The 20,616-nt window shown below is 40.5% G+C and overlaps 1 protein-coding gene across 4 annotated transcripts in view; it reads right to left on the reverse strand.

Moving 5' to 3' along the window:
* Window positions 1-233: 233 nt before the first annotated feature.
* PLD1 (phospholipase D1) overlaps window positions 234-20,616 on the reverse strand; it is a 208,444-nt gene continuing 188,061 nt past the window's right edge. For 3 of the 4 annotated variants that reach the window (XM_057738033.1, XM_057738034.1, XM_057738032.1), the window contains 3 exons: window positions 13,471-13,624; window positions 6,919-7,036; window positions 234-5,324 (listed from right to left, as the gene is read on the reverse strand). In XM_057738033.1, coding sequence (XP_057594016.1) covers window positions 5,100-5,324; window positions 6,919-7,036; window positions 13,471-13,624 — 497 coding nt within the window. In that variant the 3' untranslated portion in view covers window positions 234-5,099. Of the gene's footprint in view, window positions 5,325-6,162; window positions 6,320-6,918; window positions 7,037-13,470; window positions 13,625-20,616 lie in introns of all 4 variants that reach the window. The other variant, XR_009054227.1, reaches the window with a different exon arrangement.

Consider the following 20,616-nt stretch of genomic DNA (forward strand, 5'->3'; position numbering starts at 1 on the left):
GTGGAAGAGGGGGAAAAGGGGGGCTTCTGCTTCCTTCTCTTTCTGGGTGCTGCTGAGATGTGCGCATGAAGCTTGTGAGAGGGGACTGGGGGCAGCAGGGCACGCTGGGGCTCTGACATCTGCTCCAAAGGCGCGCGTTTCTGTCTCCAGTGCAGACCTCCAGCGCGCTGGCTCTAAACCCCCACGTGCAGGATGCTGCATCTGCTTTTCACATAGAGGGACACTGCCGAGTTCACACTTTTAATTGTTTAATTAATGAATATTTACATTTAAAAAAGCAGTTAAGGGACTTGGCATCGAAAGCATTGACTGTGAGGCAAAAAATGGATACATGTGTCACTTCCAAGGCTTCATAGAAGGAAAATCCAGGGAAATTGTTTCTTGAGTTCACAACTCTCATTCTGAATACAAATGGTTAGGCCTATCCATTCTCATTTAACACTTTAGTTACAAACATTATCAACCATGCTTCCATATGAGTGCTCTGCTGGGAGAAGTTGACGATAACTCTTTCAGAACCAAAAGCCATATGATTTTTCATTCCTGAAAGGACTTGACCTTGTTAGAATAAATCTGTTGTAGGATGCTGGGCTCTGGGAAAGGGACAGTTGAAAACCTTGCTTGTGGAAGAGAGTAAAACTCACCCAGATCTGTTTGGCTGAGGTACACTAATTGGACATTGTCTGCTTTCTCTAAAGGAAGAATTAGTAAACATTTCTGAAGGATGGCAAGTCTTTTCAGATTTGCAGATCATTTGGTCATGAGGCATGTAAACACACGGACATGGCTGCATTCAAATAAACCTTTACTTAGAAAAGCAGGAAGCCCAGCCTTCGTTTGCCAAAGCCTGCCACAAGCGTGAGGCTAGGGCCGAGCTCTGTCCAGAATATCTGAATATTCTGAATGGAAGGCTGTTCATCAGCAAGTATTTGGCTTTTGTGTCAGAGGCATGTGCTCCAAGTGCAGTACTTTGGTATGAATTCTTAAAATGGTTGAGGAGAATATCAGTACCTTTGACTCAGACCATTTTAAGTGAAGCATCGAAGTGGAATATACATTTGGAGAGCACAGTACACTTCCTGGTGTCGAGCAGAACTAGGACAACATTCACTTCAGTGCATTTATCTAGAATAAAGCCAACAATTGTAGCTGCGGGGGGATAGGAACGAGTAATTAAGTCTGCATTTTGGTTGGACTGCCATCCCAGTCTCTGACTTTAAAACTTAAAAGTTTAAAATGATTAGCATGACAAATTTTTATTTATTTATCTTGATTACTTTTCATTTTTAAGTTAAAATTTAACACTGGTATAAAGGAACAAAGAAAATAACCCATAATGAATTCAGCCAGAGAATGTTTGGTTCCTTTCATGAATCCTTCCCACTGCCGTCAGAGCCAGTAATACATCACATGTGAACTAAATGCCACTGGGAATTATACTATGGCATCTGCCTCCCCCTAAACATAACGCAAATCCATTGATTCTCACCCTGCAGCTTTGTTAGATAGATGGCGATGAATCCCTTTTCCAGGGAACTTCCGCATTCAAGAATTTCTCCAGGCCTCTGCCTGATAAAACCCATTTTAAACCTCCAAATTGCCAGTAGTAATTGACCTCAGAGGATCGTCCAAGAAATAAAATTGTATTCCTAAGCACACTGAGAATCCTTTAGCATTTGCTCATTTCATACACCAGAGAATTGAGAGGGATGAGAAGACATTAAGGGTCCTCTTTTGCTCTCCTCCAGGGGGTGACAGGCATCTGAAAATGCTCAAGTGCCACATCAGATCAGAGATGTTAAAAAGAACCATTACCTCTGTTAATAATATTTTGTCAGTCACTTAAAAGTGTAAGTTGAATGGAAGATTTATTATAGAGGCCTAATCTTGTTTTTTTCCCAGAAAGCTTTTCCTTGTCCTCTAAAATGGTTCCCATAATAAGGAAGGACTCTGATTGGGGACAGAGGCTGAAGGAATAAGAAGGAATGAGGAGAGGCAGAAAGAAGTGCAGGATCTTCATGACGTATAAAAAAATCTGTTCTGCCTGTCGTCTTACGTCTGCAAAAAGACCTCCTGGCTTGCTGTCTTCATCTGGAAGACTGTTAATTCACGATAGATGATAATTTCCCAAGTTATTATATGAGATTAACAGCTTATGGTTTTGACCACCTAGAGACAAAATTTTCTTCCAAAGGTGCTATTAAAATAAAACCAATGTTTTATGTTACAATATGTCACTCAATTATCTAATGACCAGCTTTCTGTGATGCGTTACAGCTGAGAACGAAGGCCATCCCACTGGAGGGTGAGTTCCCGAGTGGACCCTTGCTCCAGAGCGAATGCCTGCACCTGACCTGCTGTGTTGAGTATCCTCCAACCACCAAGCTTGGCCAATCTGAATAGCTTTAATAGGCCATGACTACTTTCTATCCTTCACTTCTTGTAATCATAGAATTTTTCCTTCTTAAAAGCAAAAATTATTACAGAGATTATCAGAGTGTCAGGTACAGCACTTACAGGCATTTGAAAAGATTACAGTCAATTTAAAATGTTGAACAGATTCATAATAGCTTTTCAAGACAATCACGTGCATTTTAAAGTTTATATCAGACATTGTAATGTTAAAGATAAATTATTTGAACTTCTATCAGGGAGCAATGGTGTCAAAGAGTGAGGGGTAATTAGGCCATACAGTACATCTTGTGTCCATGGTCCACGCAATTTTTGCAGAATGCTGCACTATGTAAACTGCTACTACAAAGCAGGCAATTATGGCACTGAATTTTCCATAAAATCCACCCAAATAAATCTTGTAGCCCCTCTCTTTGCAGATGAGCATCTTGCCTTTGAGAGGATGCAGTAGAAAAGAAACTTGCTAACAGTTTCTTTAGCAACAGCAGGAAGAGTTCTTGTCTGAGACTCTAAGTTTTTCATTTCCTTAGCTCTCTGCTCCACCTCCTTTATTCATCCAACAAACATGCACTGAACACCTCCTGTGAGCCAGGTGCTGTTTCAGGCTCAGGGGATACACTATGAACAAAACACAGGAAAGTCCCTGCCCCATGGAGCTTACATTCTAGTAGGGGGAGACAGACAAGCACATAAATACATAATATCACAGGGTTCAAGGTAGCTTAGAGGCATCCTGCCTGAAATCTATTTACTGCATTTCCTCATTTGGGGGCAGTGATGAATGAAAGGAGAGGCCAGTAATGGACTGCAGCAATATCACTGGTCCTAATGGGTGAACTTCAGTGAGTCTTTCAACTAGCCTGGGTCTCAGGTTCCTCAGCTATAAAACTGGGAGAGGTTGGATTAAGTGATTTTTTTGTAAGAGAAATAGTTTGTTGACTGTTCTACATTTTAAAAAACATTTAAAAAGAAAATATAAGAAATCCTTAGGTATTCCACATATACTCAACACTGTGCCAATCTAAACTTCATAAATAGCAAATATCTTATTTCCAGTTGCTATAGAATGAAGTCATTTTACTATATTCAGCCGCCCTAAAAGCATATTCATTTCCATTGTTGGGGACATAGTCCCACCTCATTTATAAAACCTCATTTGTAAAACCCTCTCCTGGGTATGACACTGTCTCTCTCCTACTAACTGAGTTCACTGACTTTGTCCTCCTATATAACCTTTTCCACCAGCCTATTAGCTCTAAAAATACAAGGATTGGGTCCTTGCCTCTTTGGATGAGATTCTATCCAGGTAACCCACAGAGGTGTAATCCTTGTACCTACATCACATTCTATGGCCTCAGGCCTTTTGGGAACCCACATTAGTTCTTCAGGCTGTAAGAATAATTCTGCTTAATAAAATTAGAGCTATGGGGTACCAAAGGGTACACTAACGTCCAAAAAGGAGAAATGGGTTTCCAGAACAATTCACAGACTAGGATAGTGTGAATTAATAAATAATCCTAAGCTCTTTGGAACCCTGGTGGAGTGTTAGTGTATATTTAATAATGGAAGACAAGTTGCACGTATTTTGCAATCAGTTTTTCTTAAAGAAGGTAACAGCTGGAGAGCTGAATGTCAAATAAGTTCAGGCTCACACTCACTAACTTGGCATGAGTTATGAAGCCCCTGATTCTCTTAAAAGACAAGTTGTATTCACTGGTTTGATTCTGAAATGTAGAAACTCAAACTTCAATCAATCCAGCAGCTAAGGATGACAGGAAATTTTACAGGACTATAAGAAATCTTTTCTTATCTGGATCAGATTCCCACCAACACACTGGAGATTTGTGATGGCTGCATGCTCTATCTTTGAGTTTTATCGGTTGCTGTGTAAACAAATATCCTACAGGTTTTCAAATCAGATCTGGTGTGCCCTATCAAAAGGACACATCTTGTCTGTGCCTTTGGAGGCAAAGTGAAATCTCTGCCTTACTAACCGAGTTTAATTCCTTCCTGTTGCTCTGTGGTGTCAAGATACATACTGTCAATGTTATCAGAAGGGCCTAACACGGGCTGCTGTGTAGACTAAGGTCTGTTCTGTCCTTTCAGTCACTGAAAAGGAATAAGGACCACATCCTTGGTTGAGTACATACCACTACTCCAGGACCAGATGGGCAGAAGCATCCCAGGTAACCTTAAAAAACTTTGAAGCAACATCACAACATCTTCTAGCAATAAACAATATCTCAAACAGAACCTGTGTGGACTATGAGATGAAGGCAGATCCACCAGACATCAGCTGCATAAGTGAGGGTCAGAGAAAGGTAAGGAGATTCAGACAACTTTTGGCAAAGTAGATCACAGTTACAGGTAAATTCTTGTTAGCAAAGAAAATGCACTTCGGTATATACATCATGGAATTTAAGTATGTGTTTAGGCTGTTGGGTATATGCTACCTAAGAATGCAGTCCCTTTTTCACAAGGACACACAGGAGGAATTATAAAGACCTGCTGATGTTCACTGTCCTTACGTCAGTATGACCGCAGCCCTTCCCAGCCAATCCAAAGGGTCCAAGGGTTGGATACAAGAGTGCGCTGGGTCTGGCTTTGGCTGTTAGGTCTCCAGAAAGTCAGTATGTGCCGTATACTCCTCAGGGTGGAAGTCTTTGAGCTGCAAACAAGTATGACTCTTAAGTCCAAACCTCGGTGGGCACCATGGCTTCTTTGGTGCCAACAGAAGGCAGTAGGTTTTCTTCGGACAAGAAATAAAAGGGGAACTGCACCAAAAACCCACGGATCTTTTTCAGTTCTTCCTCAGCTCTAATGGGATCTTCCTTTGCTAATATGGGCTTGCTTATAAAGTCTCTCAGCTGAATTAAATTGTGTACTTCATCATTGGGAAGGCACCGGAACACCTGATTAAAACGCAAATGGGAAACTGAGTGATAGGTTTAAAAGAAAGCATATCTCCTTTATGGAAAATACTCATTCCGACAGACAAAAACCTTTGTTTTATGAAACATATGTTAGTTTCATGTTACAGCACAGATCTGATTGAAAGGTTGCTTCTTTTATTTGCTACAAAGAGAGAGCTAGTTTTGCTTCCATCAAAAAAAAAATCATAGATCCTATATCTGATTTACGTGATTGACCTCCGGATAAAGTCAAGCTAGTAGTAAGGAGTTTCATGGGTGATACCCTACTTTTTGGATAATAATCACCCTTGAATTTCACTGGAGGTTCTGGTATAAAAGGAAAACTGTATATTATATTTTCTCTAACTTTTTATTTTGAAAAATGTTCATATCTGTACCTGTACTTAAAGTTATCAATTGTACATGTATTTTCCTAATTGAAAATAAGTTTCACACATCATAACACTTCACACTTGAATACTTCAGCATGTATTTCTTAAGAATAAGGACGTGTGCCTATATAACCACAATACCATTCTCATACCTCAGAAAATCAATTCTATGTCATTTAAGATATGGCCCATATTCAGATTTATCTGATTATTCCCAAAATGTCTTCTATAGCTGTTATTCCCACCAATAAAGGATCCAAACTAGGCTGTGCCCTGCATTTTAAAAATTACATTTGAAAAGACTCCACGCACACGACCTATTTGATCATGGCTTTGAGGCCACAGTATGAAATAAGGCTATGTAGATAGTTGTCATGTTTCATTAGAAATGATGAATTTTCTGTGCTGAGGGGACTCTGGAAGTCAGAAGAAGAATGTACTCTTACCCAGTTTATGATAGATGGTCAATGGATCTTAGCTTGAATATTTTCTATGATGGAAAGCTGGCTACTTCATGACAACCTGTTCCAGTGCTGGGTGACTCTTGTACACTTTTTATCATCACCAATGGATGGAACTTACCAAAAGATGCATTTGGCCTTCCTAACAAATGAAACTGGTTTTAAAACACCTTTCCAAAATTAGAGCTGTTTAGGTGAGGAAGTTTCTCATTATTAATAAGCTTCATCATTAGGATGGACACCATTTACTATACGTACAAGGTGCTAAATACATTTAATAGACCGTTCTTTATCTTCATGACCACCTAGTGAATATTCCTCCCAATTTATAGGCGAGGAGAGAAAGGAAGGCTCAGAGCATCAAATGACTAAACACAGAGTTATATCAACAGCAACTGTGTGAGCTGGGCTGAACCCAGGTCAGACTCATTTTTTGATCCCATCTGCCTCTTTTCTCTTCGTCACGAGACAAAGCCTGGGTAACCACCTGCTAAGGATGCTCATGATGGGATTCTGGCATCTGAGACCAGAATGCCACTGACGTCTCTTCTAAACCATAATCCATGGCTCTTTTTGACTCTTTTTTTTTTAACATCTACCAAGAAGTATTTTATTACAGCTTGGAGGTGTATTGGTTTTTTACACTCATTAAGAATACCCGGTAGCAATAATATGCAGGAATAATTATGTGCTCTTGTGATGTGATTCAGTTAAAAAAGGAGCAGGATGTGTGAACCTTACCTTATCATAAATTGTAGCATTTCGAGCTGCTGTTGAAACCCACACCTCCTTGAAGAATTTGTCACTCACTGGATCCTGAATGTCTTCACGGGGGCCAGAAAGATAGCCGAGGACAACCCTGAAATACAAGTGTCCTCCAAAATAAGTAACTGAGACAAAGCAGTTTGCTGCAGGTACTGTTTCTAATGGTACAGCAATGCAGGCACTCAACCACGGAAGCCCATTTTTTTTTTTAGGAAATCAAAGGAAGCCATGAAGATTAAGTCTGTGTCTGTATGTCTATATAAAAAAGCCACGTTGCAAAACAAAACAAAATAAGACAAAACAAAACAAAAAAACCTAAGTTGTTATAATGCTTGAAAGTTTTAACTGTTGGACAAAGAAAGACCTTCATTTTGTTCTAAGAGAGTGCCAGTAATTTGCCCTAAGAGGGTTAGGACCTTGGAAGATAGGATTAGTGTTTAAAGCATGTGCCAGTCAATGTGCTGAGCTCTTTCCAAAAATGACCTCAGTAAATCCTCAACAGCCTTATGAAGAAGTAGCTATTTTTAAAAAAGTTAAAAAATATTAAAAAAATAAAAGCAGCAGCAAGTATTATTATTTTCCTCTTTTCCTTTTACAGAAAAGGGAACTAAGGCATAGAGAGATTGTCATACAGCTGGTAAACTGCAGATCTGGGACTCCAACCAGGACCACCTGATTCCCAAACTGGTGCTCTTAACCAAGACTTGATCTCCTTCTCTCCCTCCCTTCCTGCCTTCCTTCCCTCTTTCCTCCCTTGGGCCAAGAACTGTGCTGAACTCTAGGGTGCAGAAATGAACATGAAAGACATGGAGCCTCTCCGAGTGGAGTTAAACTTGGTGGGTGAGAGCAACAATGAACAAAGAATCACCCTCAAAAGGAATTCACTAAGATGTGGTAAATACTAGGTGTGCTTTAAGAGTGTGAGATGGGAGCAGCTGGGGAGGATTTTCCTTCCCCTATCTGTTTGTGTAACCCTACCTACGGTCTTTCAGGACTCAGTACAAGGTCACCTCTACAACACTCTTTATGGCTCCCCTTCTCCCGTCTCCCATTTCTCCCTGTCAACCCTGAGAGATTTTAACTTTCTTCCTCTCTCCCCCGCACTGTGCTTCATCTATGCTTTGTTTTTATCAGAGCGCCTGCAATACTTCAGGCATTTTTGTTTTTAATAGGCCCATCTCCCACTGCTAGAGTCTAAATTCCTTGAGAGAACATGACCTGGCTATCCTCATATCCCCAGAGCACCTGGCATAAAAGAAGCCATACAGTAGATTGTCTGAATTGATCAAATATAAATCGAGGACTAGAAGTAGTAAGAAATTCTCAAGCAAAGCAAGACACGTTTTAGAGGTCATATTTGAAAATTATAAAGGCTCTTGTACTCACACAAAGCCCGAGAGTTAAAAAGCACTCCCATCTTAATCCTGGGAGGTAGATGGTACATGATTCCCATTTTACAAATGGGAAACGAAAGCTTGGAGACATTTCTATTAATAGAGAGAGAATCAAAACGGAGTCCAAAGCCCTTTTCTCACATGCCGGGCAGGTTCAAGGAATACCAAAAAGGCCTGTGCTACGTTAGAAATAGAAGTGGGGAAATGGGTCTCAGAGGGGCTTTGGCTTTTACATTGTGTGAAACTGGGACACACTGCAGACAATGGAGCAAGGAATGAAAGGCTGTGACGTACATATTACGGGGGGTGAAGGGGAAGCTGAGACAAAGCGAGAGAGTAGCACAGACATATATATACTACCAACTGTAAAATAGATAGCCAGTGGGAAGTTGTTGTATAACAAAGGGAGTTCAACTTGAGGATGGAAGATGCCTTAGAGGACTGGGATGGGGAGGGTGGGGGGGGAGTCGAGGGAGAGAGGGAATATGGGGATATGTGTATAAAAACAGTTGATTGAACCTGGTGTACCCCCAAAAAAATAAAATAAAATAATAAAAAAAAAAAAAGCTGCCATATTGAGAATAGACTGTGTGGGGCAAGGGTTGAAACAGGGAGATGAGTTAGGAGTCACTGCAGTGATCCTGGTGGGAGATGATGGTAGCTTGGGTGGTGGAGAGGAAAGTGAAGACGAAGGTTTCGCTGATCCAGTGGACACAGGGTGTGAGAAAAAGTGAGGCATCAGGATGACTGAAAGGGCTTTCGCTTGAGCAACTAGAAGAATGTAGTTGCCATTAGCTGAGATGGGGAATTCTGTGGGTAGAGCCAGTTAGTGGGGCAAGACCGGGAATTCTATTTTGAACCTGTTGAGACCTCTATTAAATACTCAAGTGGTGAGTACTTAATAGATGCCAAGTAGGCAGTTGGATAAATGAATCTGGAGTTTGGGAGAGAAGGTTTGGCTGGAGATACAGATCCGAGAACTGTCCACATATGTATACACGTACATAAAGCCATTTGATTTGAACTGAATTCACCAAAGTAGTGAGTATAGACAGAGAAGAGGACCAGCGCACTCAACAGGAGGGGCGAGAAGGAGCAGCCAGAAGATGTATCCTGGAACCACCCAGTGTCAAATTCAGATGAGAACTGACCATTGGATTGAACAGCGTGGAGGTCATAGTATTGTTACCCTCTCTGTACTTAAGTAGGTAGATTTACATCATCACTTTTAATGGCTGCAGAATTTCCCATTACATGGAAGTTTATTTAACCAGCTATTTTATTGTGCCCTTTTGGTCATTTCCAGTTTTCCATGATTATAAACAATGCTATAATGGACATAATTTGTTCATCATATATAATTATCTCATGAATTTCTATGATTATTTCACTAGGAGAAATTTAAGTCAACAATATGCAAAATTTACTTCAAGAAAGGCTGTTGCAACACACGCTATTAACCATGTGTGTTCTCCCCAGTCAACTCCGATATTGTTGACTCCTGAAAAAGCTCAGCCAGCTTATAGGGATAAAAGGGCATCGCATTTCAGTTTGAGGCTGCACTTTTTCTACTATATAAAAATTCTCTAACGTAAATGGATCTGGCACCTGGGCTCACTAGGATTCTTATAGTTTTATAACCTCAAAAGGTCCTAAGGGATGATGTTTGCACCCAGATGCTGCCGCTCCTTAAGACCCAAAGCAAAATTTAACGGCACCAAATGTGAAGGACGGTGCATGTTATAACAATAAGCCAATTATGATGAGGCCTTTGATTTGGGTCGGGTCTAACCAGCTGAAAACAGAGCACAAACAATATTTCTGTGACTTTGCTTTTTAAATGAGAAAAAGAGGTGAGGCAATGTGTCTATCAAGTTATCAGGTAAGAGCTTGTGTGTAGAAGAAGTATTTAAATAAGTTTATAACAGACAATATTCAATAATAAATTATTTTCCCTGATTTTTACTTATAAAAAATTTATATTAAAATGCACAGTGAAAATAATATGAAGTACACTGGGTATCCTTTTGAGGGCTGAGGTTTCAGAGGAAACCAATTTGATTTTATGTTGACAAAATGTATATATGGCAATTATGTAATGTTTAATTGTTTATGCACCAGTGGGACAGTAGGAAAACTGCAGAAAATTGTTTCTGTTCTTTCTCATGTCTATCACTGTAAATGATTCTGAGTTGCAAATTGTGTGGATAATGGTTTCTGTTGAGTGATGGTTACATCTGTAAAGTTTGGTTACTTATCTAGGACTTAAGGAACTGTTTGGCATGTAGTTGTGACATTCAGTGCAGTGCCCTGATGGTTGATTCTGTTTAGAATTGACTTCACATCGAAATGTGTCTCTCTATTTCTAGTCAAAAATAGCCCAGATGGAAAATGGATTGAAGTTGCTTTTTTTTTTGAGGGAGAAAAAGGCTCGGCTGTAGATCACAGCATTTATCTTTGAGAATTATTTCCTAATTAAAAGAGCTAAAATCAACATAAGGCTTTCATGGTGCTTTTTAATGTATTATTTGTGTTTGCCATTGTGGCAAAGTGCAAATGCTTGTTCAAGAACAACTGCCTCTTTAAGACAGTTTGACAGTTGCCAGGAAAAATAAAGCACCTAGGAAAAAACTTAGCATGAAATGTACAGAATCAGCAGAAAACCAAAAGAACAACAAAAACCTTTAATGATTACTGAAGAACAACTCCTGCTTCCAATACTGAAAACCCTAAAGCTTTATTGAGGAACAAAAAAATTTGAATAAATTGAAGTCCATACCTTGTTCTTCAATAGGATGGCTCAGTATTATAAAGATGTCATCTCTTTTTATATTAATCTATAAATATATTGTGGTCCTTGTCAAAAAACTAATGACAGAACTTGAATAAACAATTTTAAAGTTCTTGTGGAAGAATGAATGAGTAGCCAGGATTATTCTGGAAAAGAATACTAATTTGGGGAAGTGGTATGGTAGGACATGAATAGTCTAGACAGTTTATAAAAGAACAATTACAAATGGCTAATGGATACATTTTTAAGCCCTCAAGTTGCAAATTAAAATAATGAAATTCCGTTTGAAAGCCAACAAATCGGCAAAGGTTAAACAAAATAATAGAACTCAGAGGGCAAAGGAAACTGCACACTTCCTTTGGCTAGAAATCCCATAGTTAGGATTTAGTTAAGGAAACAATTAAGAAGGTAAGCAAGATGCTATCTACAACCATACCCACTTTTTTATAGCAGGGAAAAATCTGTCTGTCAATGAGGTTTTGGTTAAAGGAATTACAGGCATATTCAAACAATGTAATACAATGCAGCCATTAAATGTTACAGAAGAACACAAGGACATGGAAAATTGTGTGTAACATTACTTAAATAATAAAGGACTTTGTAGAACTGCAAGATCCTAATTGTGTTTAAAAAAGAAATACAGTGTAGTAATATTTATGTATAGAAAAAAAGTGGAATCGTACGCATGGAATGTTAAAATTGTTCGCACAGGGTGGTGGGATTACAGATAAACTTAATTTCCTTATTGCTTTTCTGTGTTTGCCAAATTTTCTACAATGAAAAATATGTTGTAATCAGAACCCTCTCCCTCTATAATTATTATACATTTAGAAATTTGTAAAGAAGCCTACGCCTTTAAAGAGAACACCTAAGTTCGCATGGCACTGAAAAGGTGTGACATTTATTTCTAGTTTACAGGAGGAAATATTTGTTTCCTTATATGAGCTGCAGGAGGCAATCAATGGGTTGATTAACAGGGTACTAATTTTAAACTCTCCCCTGTTAAACAAAACAAATTAACATTAAAAGCTAATTAAAATAACAATGACCTGGAAAAAAAACCCAAACAAACCTTACTGTTAGTAACAAAGATGATAAACACAGCAATGGAAACTGTGAGAAGGTCTGACAGTCACATTTTGAGGGATGGATTTGCTGATGAGCTCCTCGGCCAGAGGGAGCAGAATGGACGTCTCCAGAACTGAAGCTTGGTTCTCAAAAGCCAGAGTCTGGAGTGAGGTAGGATGTAAGGGCCGCCAGCATTTGCAGGAGGGAAGTGCTGGTTTTGTGCCTATCTGCAAGTGAGCTGGTTTCCAGCAGCGACCATTAACACTGGAAGGGTTAAAACAACAGCACCGCAACAGTATCTGTGCAATGCCTTTCATCAAATAGCTTAAAATACCACCCTTAATCGGGGACACTTGGCTCTGTCTCACTGCAGAGGCCACGCTGAAATCCCATCCTGGCCAATACAGTTCTAGAATCATACAATTGTGGACATTCTGCAAAAGCCTGCAGGTGGGAGAGTGGTTGGGGTGTTCCACAGACAGTGCGGAGCTTAGCGGGTCTGCAGTGGGCTGGGGAGGAGGGAGAGGAGATAAGAAGTCACTTGAAAAAAACAAACAAGAGAGAGAGAAGAAGCCATTGAGGAGTGGATGAAGAGGAGTGACAGGACCTGAGTCAGGTTCCTGAAGGATCACTCTGACCACTGAGACCGGACTACAGGGGCTGGGGTGGGGCCAGTTAGAGCCCTACCCAGGAAAATCCTCAGGAAGCTTAACTGAATGAAGGACTCATTTAGAGCCACAAACCCTTGCTTCTTAGCCCGGTGTTCTCTCTGCTGGACCACCGATTTGTTTAAAATTCACATATTCTTGCAGACCATCAGGAATCTTCCATGTTTGGAGTCACCTGAAATCAGAGAACTGAACTTTCCACATTTAAATTTAATACCCGCAGTCTCTAGCATTCTTCTTTAATAATTTTTATCATATTCTTGTATCACTGGAACTATTTCAATTTCTAAAAAATGGACTCACTATAAAAAACGTAAATAGACACTAGATGGTTTGACCTGATCCTAAATCAATTAGTAGACTTAAAATGCCAGCTTTCTCCATTACACAGAAAAATAATAAAAGCTATTAAAGTAGGAAATGTTTGTGCCCCACGCAAAGCCATTTTGCATACGACTGGTGGTGCACATGCTGTGCTCTGGGAGACACCGTTTTAGACAGAGAAGAACCTGGAGGTGGCAGGCGTGCTAAGGACAAGAGGCTGGGCTGGGTTCCAGTGTCCACTGAAGCGGGATTATGAGAGGGAGACACCGCTTCGGAGACCCACCGAAAGCACTGTAGCCGAAGTCCTTGGGCAAAGCGGCCAGCTTGGTACTCTTTTCCATCCATTAGTGAAGGGACCGTCTCTGTGTCCTGCACAATGACAGCCATTTCACTGTCCCGTTTTCCCAGCATGCTTCGGTCGTTTATGTTGGCAGAACCTATAAGGAGAAACAGTGAAACTGAGCAATTTTCTTGTCATGGTAGACACTCATTTGCCCCCCAGACTCGACTCCTCCTTGCTAAAGAAATCCCAATTTTGCTCATTTATCAAGAGATGCTATGCTTTAGGGAGGCAGGGTACTCCCTAACCCAGGGTGAATCTTGATCAGTCTAAGGCCAGCCATGGTCATTTCATTGTTTTTGCCAGTGACTGGCTTAGAAATGGGCACTTGACATGATTCTTGCCACTGCAACATAGAGGCAAACCTGCCAGGGGCTTCTGAGAAAAGGTTTTCTCCTTCTTACAAATAGACACAAGAATAAGATGGTGTCACTTCCAGTCTTTGGATACTCTGGCTTGAAGGGTTGCATGAGGACATGGTTCTGGGAGCTGCTGCAGCCACTTTGTAACCAAGGGACAAAGAGATAAGTTGAAGATGTCAGAGCAGAAAGAAGAAAGATTCTGGGTCTTTAAGTCATTGAACTAGCCAACCCTAGACTCTTCTTACTTTCTATTATATGAAACAGTACATTTCCCTTATTGTTTCACATACCTCTAGCTGAATTTTCTATCTTATGGCTCAAAGGATTCTAACTATATAATCATTAAGCACACAAAGAAACAAGAACGCTTACCAGCACAGTTCAGTCAGCTTTTATACTTAAGAATCAGACTCTGTAGGCTTTAACTCATGGTCATATAATTATAAATGTCAAAACCCAAGAGGACCTTTACAAACAATATAGTCTACTCTCAAATACAGATTATCATTAGTGGCTTTGGGTTTCCATTCTCTTGCCTCACTTGTGTGGCATGCAACAGCTTCTGTATCAACTTCCCTCCATTCTATTTTTAAATCCAGATGAGCTGAGAATGTTGACTTTCACATGTGAAGGGCAAGTATTTGAATATTAGTTCAACGTGCACGCTTTCTGTGCTCCTCTGCCGTGTATTCAAAAACCTTGTTACATTTTTTGCATTAATCATTGTGGATCCACGCTTTTGAATCCTTGAAGTATCCTACAAACTAAGAAGGGCCCTGACTGACTCTTTTTTCTTTTTGCTCCTCTTGTCCTAGTCCCACACTCCACTGCTTCTGCACACGTGGGGCAGAAGGATCGGGTTGCACGGGAGCTCGGGCGACCCTCTGTGATGGGGACCGTCAGGGTGCAAGGGGTTAGCAGCCCTGCTCTGAGCCCAGATGGCAGGATGTTGGACACGACAGGAAGCTGGCTCTTCCTGAGAAGACTTTACTGCCATTTGCCGCAATACAGTTATATAGTTAATACACAACTCTATGATAACTGCGGATGTGAACGGTGCTCTACAGGGACCCTGGGTGACAGAGAAAGGAGAGAGCACCTCACAGAAATTTGGGAGCACTATTAGAGTGCTGTAAGGTGGGCTCCACCTTTGAAACATTTTGTTTTGTTAGCAACAAATCAGCCTTTATACATACACTTACATTTTAATTGCACTATAAAATTTGCAGCCATGTCTTTGAGCTTGACATTTGGGCCGGCATTAATTTGGGCAAAGTCATTTAATCTTTCTCAGCTTTAATTTGATCTTTTATAAACCAAGATCATAATACAGACCTTGTAGGGTTGTTGCGAGAATTAAGTAGGACCACGTGATAGCACTTACTGATCTATCAACTGCTCCACAAATGCTAATTATTACTGACATTATCATCAGATACTTGCTACCTCGATAATATCTGCACTAGAGAACATTGCCATAGGAAGGGAAGATTCACTGGCATGTAGCCTTTGTATCAAAAAAACCTCCTCTCTGGGTGAATCACCCCTTACTCAGGTGTGTGAACTGTCAGGGGTGAGAAATAAGGACCCCACAGTGCTGCTTTGGGACATCACTACCCCAGGTCCCCAGCAGAGGCCGCTCTTGGGCCGGTGCTGCTGAATTGGGAGGCCATCATTGCTCTTCACTGTCAGGGAGGCTGGGGATGTGAGCCCCCTGAAAAGCCTACACACACACACACACACACACACACACACACTTTCACAGTTTCACACGAGCCCTCCCTAGACTGCCTCCCACTGCGGTGCGCCCCACAGTCGCCAGGGCAGGAGTGCATTCTTGGCATTCTGAGCTGGAATTCTTAAAGCATGTGGTTCTTGTACTTCCAGGGCCCATCTGGAGTTTCCCAGAGCACTGACTCCCAGCCACACTGGATACGTGAGTTGGCTACTACTTAATATTAGTAGGAATGTGAAGAAAGGGAAGAGAAAATTTCAGATGAATTTAATAAATGAGATACTGAAAATGAGATATTGATGGATGTAAATGTTACCTCCCTTCTCGTTGTTAAACATTCCCATATTCTGAAAATCAAATTCAGAACAGCAGCTATACTGTAGTATTAACCCATTTCTATAGAATATATGAGGAAGAAGACAGGGTAAGTGATCTAGAGAGACACCCACTGAAGGGTTAAAAATGCTGAGTGCCTTCTGGCGAAGGAAGAGAGACAATAAGGGGAATTTTGACCTTTTACTCTATATGAGTTCTTAGAGTTTGAATCGTTTACAACAAATGTGCTCTGTATTCATGTATAACTTTTTATGGTAACTGCAATCCCTTGTTTATTAGGACATTGCCTTGATAATTTAAAACTACTTAATTTTTGGAAAATGACCTTTTCTAAGTCTGCTATTAGGGAACTTTTTAAACACTGTAAAATACAGCAAAATAGAAAAGAGTATATGAAAACATATAAGTACAACTTAGGTAATAATTTTAGAAAATCACAGAATTTATCACCCAAGCTGAAAAACAGAACATTACCACATCCCAAAAGCCCTCAGCTGTCTTCCCATGCAAGCCCTTTCCTTCCCAAGAGAGAGACTTTGTATAGAATTATGTGTTCATCATGCTGTGATGATGTTTTCCTAAACAAAAAAAGTTTACCTTTCACTTATTTTTAATTTGTATAAATGGAATCATATAGCAGATAATCTTTGGAGATTTGCTTTTCATTCAAAATCATGTCTTTGAGATTTATGCATGCAGAATCGTAATGCATTATTTCCTTGAATAGACACCCCCAAACTTATTTATTCATTCTACTGTTGATGGATGTTTGGGTTGTTTCCAGAGTTTTGCTGTGATGCACAATTATGTTCTATCAATACTTAGTTGTGTATAGGTTTCCTGGTGTGCACATGTGGGAGTTTACCTGGGCTAGGTACGCAAGAGTGGAGTCTCTGGTGTTCCTCAGTGTTGGCAATACTTGGATTGTCCAACTTTTAATTTTTGCCAAATGGTATTTTGAAAACCTGTTCTTTGTCTCCTTATTATATTAATGAAGATAGACATCTTTTTATATACTTATGGGCCTCTGGTATGTCCTCTTTAGGGATGTTCCTATATAACTTCTTTGCCCATCTTTTTTCGAATATTGTCTTTCCTTATTGATTTTAGGAATTCTTTATATGTTTTGAATATTAAGTGTGTTGCCAGTACCTTTTTGCAGCTTGTGGTTTATCCTTTTATTCTGTTTATAGCATCTTTTAATGAATAAAGTTCTGAATTTTAATGCAGTTGGATGTATCTATCATTTCCTTTGTGATTTTGCTTTTTTAACATGTCTTGTTTCAGAAATTGTGAATTCTTCTCTGGTAGGCAAAATAATGGCTCCCAAAGATGACTATGTGCTAATCCCCAAAGCGTGTGCATATGTTATATCACATGGCAAAAAGGAATTAAGGCTGCAGACAGAATTAAGGGTGCTATTCAGTTGACCTTAAAAATAGGGGAAGTGAGGAAAAAGATGGCGGCGAAGTAGAGGGACGTGGAATGCATCCCTCTCCACAGATGCATTGGGAATGCACCGAAGGACGCGATAATTCCCACAGAGAACCAGCTGAACACCAGCAGACGACCTCAGACACCAGAAAGGACTGCAAGGATCCTGACATAACCGGTAGGGAGGCATCTACGACGGCTCAAGGAGGGTGAAGTGGTGGAGCTGTGGCAGAAGGGAGGGAGTGAGAAGCACACGGAGGGTCTGCACCGCAGCTCAGTGTTCCCGGACCGAGACGTCGATCCACAGCTGAACAGAGGGTCCGGGAGCGGGAGCGTGGGAACCGGAGAGCCGGTTCAGGGTGAGAAACATTGTTGCCAGTAAGGTGACCGATCGAGAGGACAGGAGGGAGGAGGTCCGCGGAGAGGAGTGCCCGTCCCTGAGAGCTGCCCGGCCATGATGGCGGCTGGAGGCTGCAGGCGCCCGGGCGGGGGGGGGGGGGGGGGGGGGGGGGGGGGGGGGGAGCTGCATGCATAGCCTCTCCCTCTCTTTCGGCGCCTCTGCAACAGGCAGTGGAGAGACGTCCTGCGGGCCACCTACGGGGCTCAGGGATAACAAGTACCCTCAGGCACTCGGGCGGGGCTAGATTAAAACCCCTCAGAACGCCCGGCAGCAGGGAGGCTGCCGAGAAAAAACAAACAAACAACAACAGCAACAAAAAAAACCCGGAGAGAGGCCCAACTCTGAGACTTTCTGTTTACACCTGAGCCACCGGTATCCCTCTGCAACAGGCACCTCCAAGCCCGACTGAAACAACAGTGCGCCACTGCTCACTCACTCCCAGGGAAAGGAGCCACTATTGTACCCTCTCCCTCCCCACACACCAAGGCTTACAGACGAACAATAAAGGAACCTCTGCTGGCCACAGAATAATGCAAAAACACCCAAGGCGAGGAGAAGGACACTTACAGCTGAGACTCTAAGGAAACAGAAATATTAGTATCAATCCTATTGAACTGGTCCATTCTGGGATCAGTTCTGGATTTTTTTTTTCCCCTTTATCAATTACGATCTTAGTCCTAAGGGATCTGCAAGTTTTATAACATAATTTTTTAATGCTATTTTTTATCCTATTTTTATTTTTTTGCCTTTTTATATACTTCTATTTCTAGCTAAGTTTTTGGTAGTATGGACAATATAACTCTCATACTTTCCTTTCATCCCTATCTTTTATACATTTCTATTCCTTTCTTTTTATTTCCATATTTCCAATCACACTACGCTCTTCTGTTCCCCTTTCTTCAGCCATTTTTAGTTTATTTTATCTTAACATACTTATAAGCAACACTATCAATCTGCTCAGACTCCTTGCTCTATTCTCCAGATGACGCACCACCTTGGTATTTAATATTAGGTTTCTGTCTTTATCTTAGTTTTTAGTACAATTGTCTAATTTCATTCTGAGAATCTCCATTCTGTCTGGTGGTACTCTAGCTCTTTTCTATATTTGATCCTAGCTTACAAAATCTCCCTGGATTAGTGTTTGTATGTGTAAGGTGTTATTTGTTTGTTTGTTTGCTTTTGCTTTTGTCTCTGATTTGTTCTGTTTCAGTTGTCAAATTCTGTTGGGTTTCTCTTTGAATATCTGATAGCATACTGGGGTTCTGTCAGGTCTTTCCAGAGCCTTATGTCCTAATGCATTCAGCAATTGTGTGTCTTATACATGTATGTGTTTCCTAGACTTAGCATTTGTTTAATCCAATACTTGGACATTAGTCTGAGGCTTGGACAGTCTTCTATAAACACCTCTGTCATTGGGACAAGCAACCCCAAAAGTTTGGACAACCATGAGGAAACAAAGGAACATCCTGCAGGCAAAGGAGCAGGAAAAAAACCCACAAGACCAAATAAATGAGGAGGAAATAGGAAAAATGACTGAAAAAGAATTTAGAGTAATGATAGTAAAAATGATACAAAATCTCAATAACAAAATAGAGAAAGTACAAGAAACAGTTCATAAGAACTCAGAAAAACAAATAGCAATGGATAACAAAATAACGGAAATTAAAAATACTCTAGATGCTATAACCAGCAGAATGACTGAGGCAGAAGAACGAATAAGTGAGTTGGAAGATCAAATGGGGGAAATAACTGCCACAGAGCAGGAAAAAGAAAAAAGGATAAAAAGAATAGAAGACAGTCTCAGAGACCTCAGTGATAACATTAAACGTACCAACATTCGAATTATAGGCATCCCAGAAGAAGAAGAAAACAAGAAAGGGTCTGAGAAAATAGTTGAAGAGGTTATAGTGGAAAACTTCCCCAACATGGGAAAGGAAATCATTAGCCAAGTCCAAGAAGCACAGAGAGTCCCATACAGAATAAACCCAAGGAGAAATACACCAAGGCACATATTAATCAAACTAATGACAATTAAACACAAAGAAAAAATATTAAAAGCAGCAAGAGAAAAGCAACAAACAACATATAAGGGAAAACCCATAAGGATAACAGCTGACATTTCTGCAGAAACTCTGCAGGACAGAAGGGAATGGCAGGATATACTGAAAGTTCTGAAAGAGAGAAACCTACAGCCAAGAATACTCTACCCAGCAAGAATCTCATTCAGATTTGAGGGAGAAATCAAAAGCTTTCCAGACAAGCAAAAGTGAAGAGAATTCAGAACCACCAAACCAGCCTTACAACAAGTGCTAAAGGAACTTCTCTAAGTAGGACACACAAGAAAAGGAAAACACCTACAAATACAAACCCAAAACAATTAAGAAAATGGTAATTGGAACACACATGTCAATAATCATCTTAAATGTAAATGGATTAAATGCTCCAACCAAAAGACACAGACTGGCTGAATGGATACAAAAACAAGACCCTTCTATATGCTGCCTACAAGAAACCCACTTCAGACCAAGGGATACATATAGACTGAAAGTAAAGGGATGGAAAAAGGTATTCCATGCAAATGGAAGTCAAAAGAAAGCTGGAGTAGCAATACTCATATCAGACAAATTAGACTTGAAAGTAAAGACTATTAAAAGAGACAAGGAAGGACACTCCATAATGATCAAGGGATCCATCCAAGAAGAACATATCACAATGGTAAATATCTATGCCCCCAACATAGGAGCACCTCAATACATAAGGTAAATGCTAACAGCTATAAAAGGGGACATTGACAGTAACACAATAATAGTGGGAGACTTGAA

The sequence above is a fragment of the Hippopotamus amphibius genome, chromosome 6, assembly GCF_030028045.1.
Source record: "Hippopotamus amphibius kiboko isolate mHipAmp2 chromosome 6, mHipAmp2.hap2, whole genome shotgun sequence".
Lineage (NCBI taxonomy): Eukaryota > Metazoa > Chordata > Mammalia > Artiodactyla > Hippopotamidae > Hippopotamus > Hippopotamus amphibius.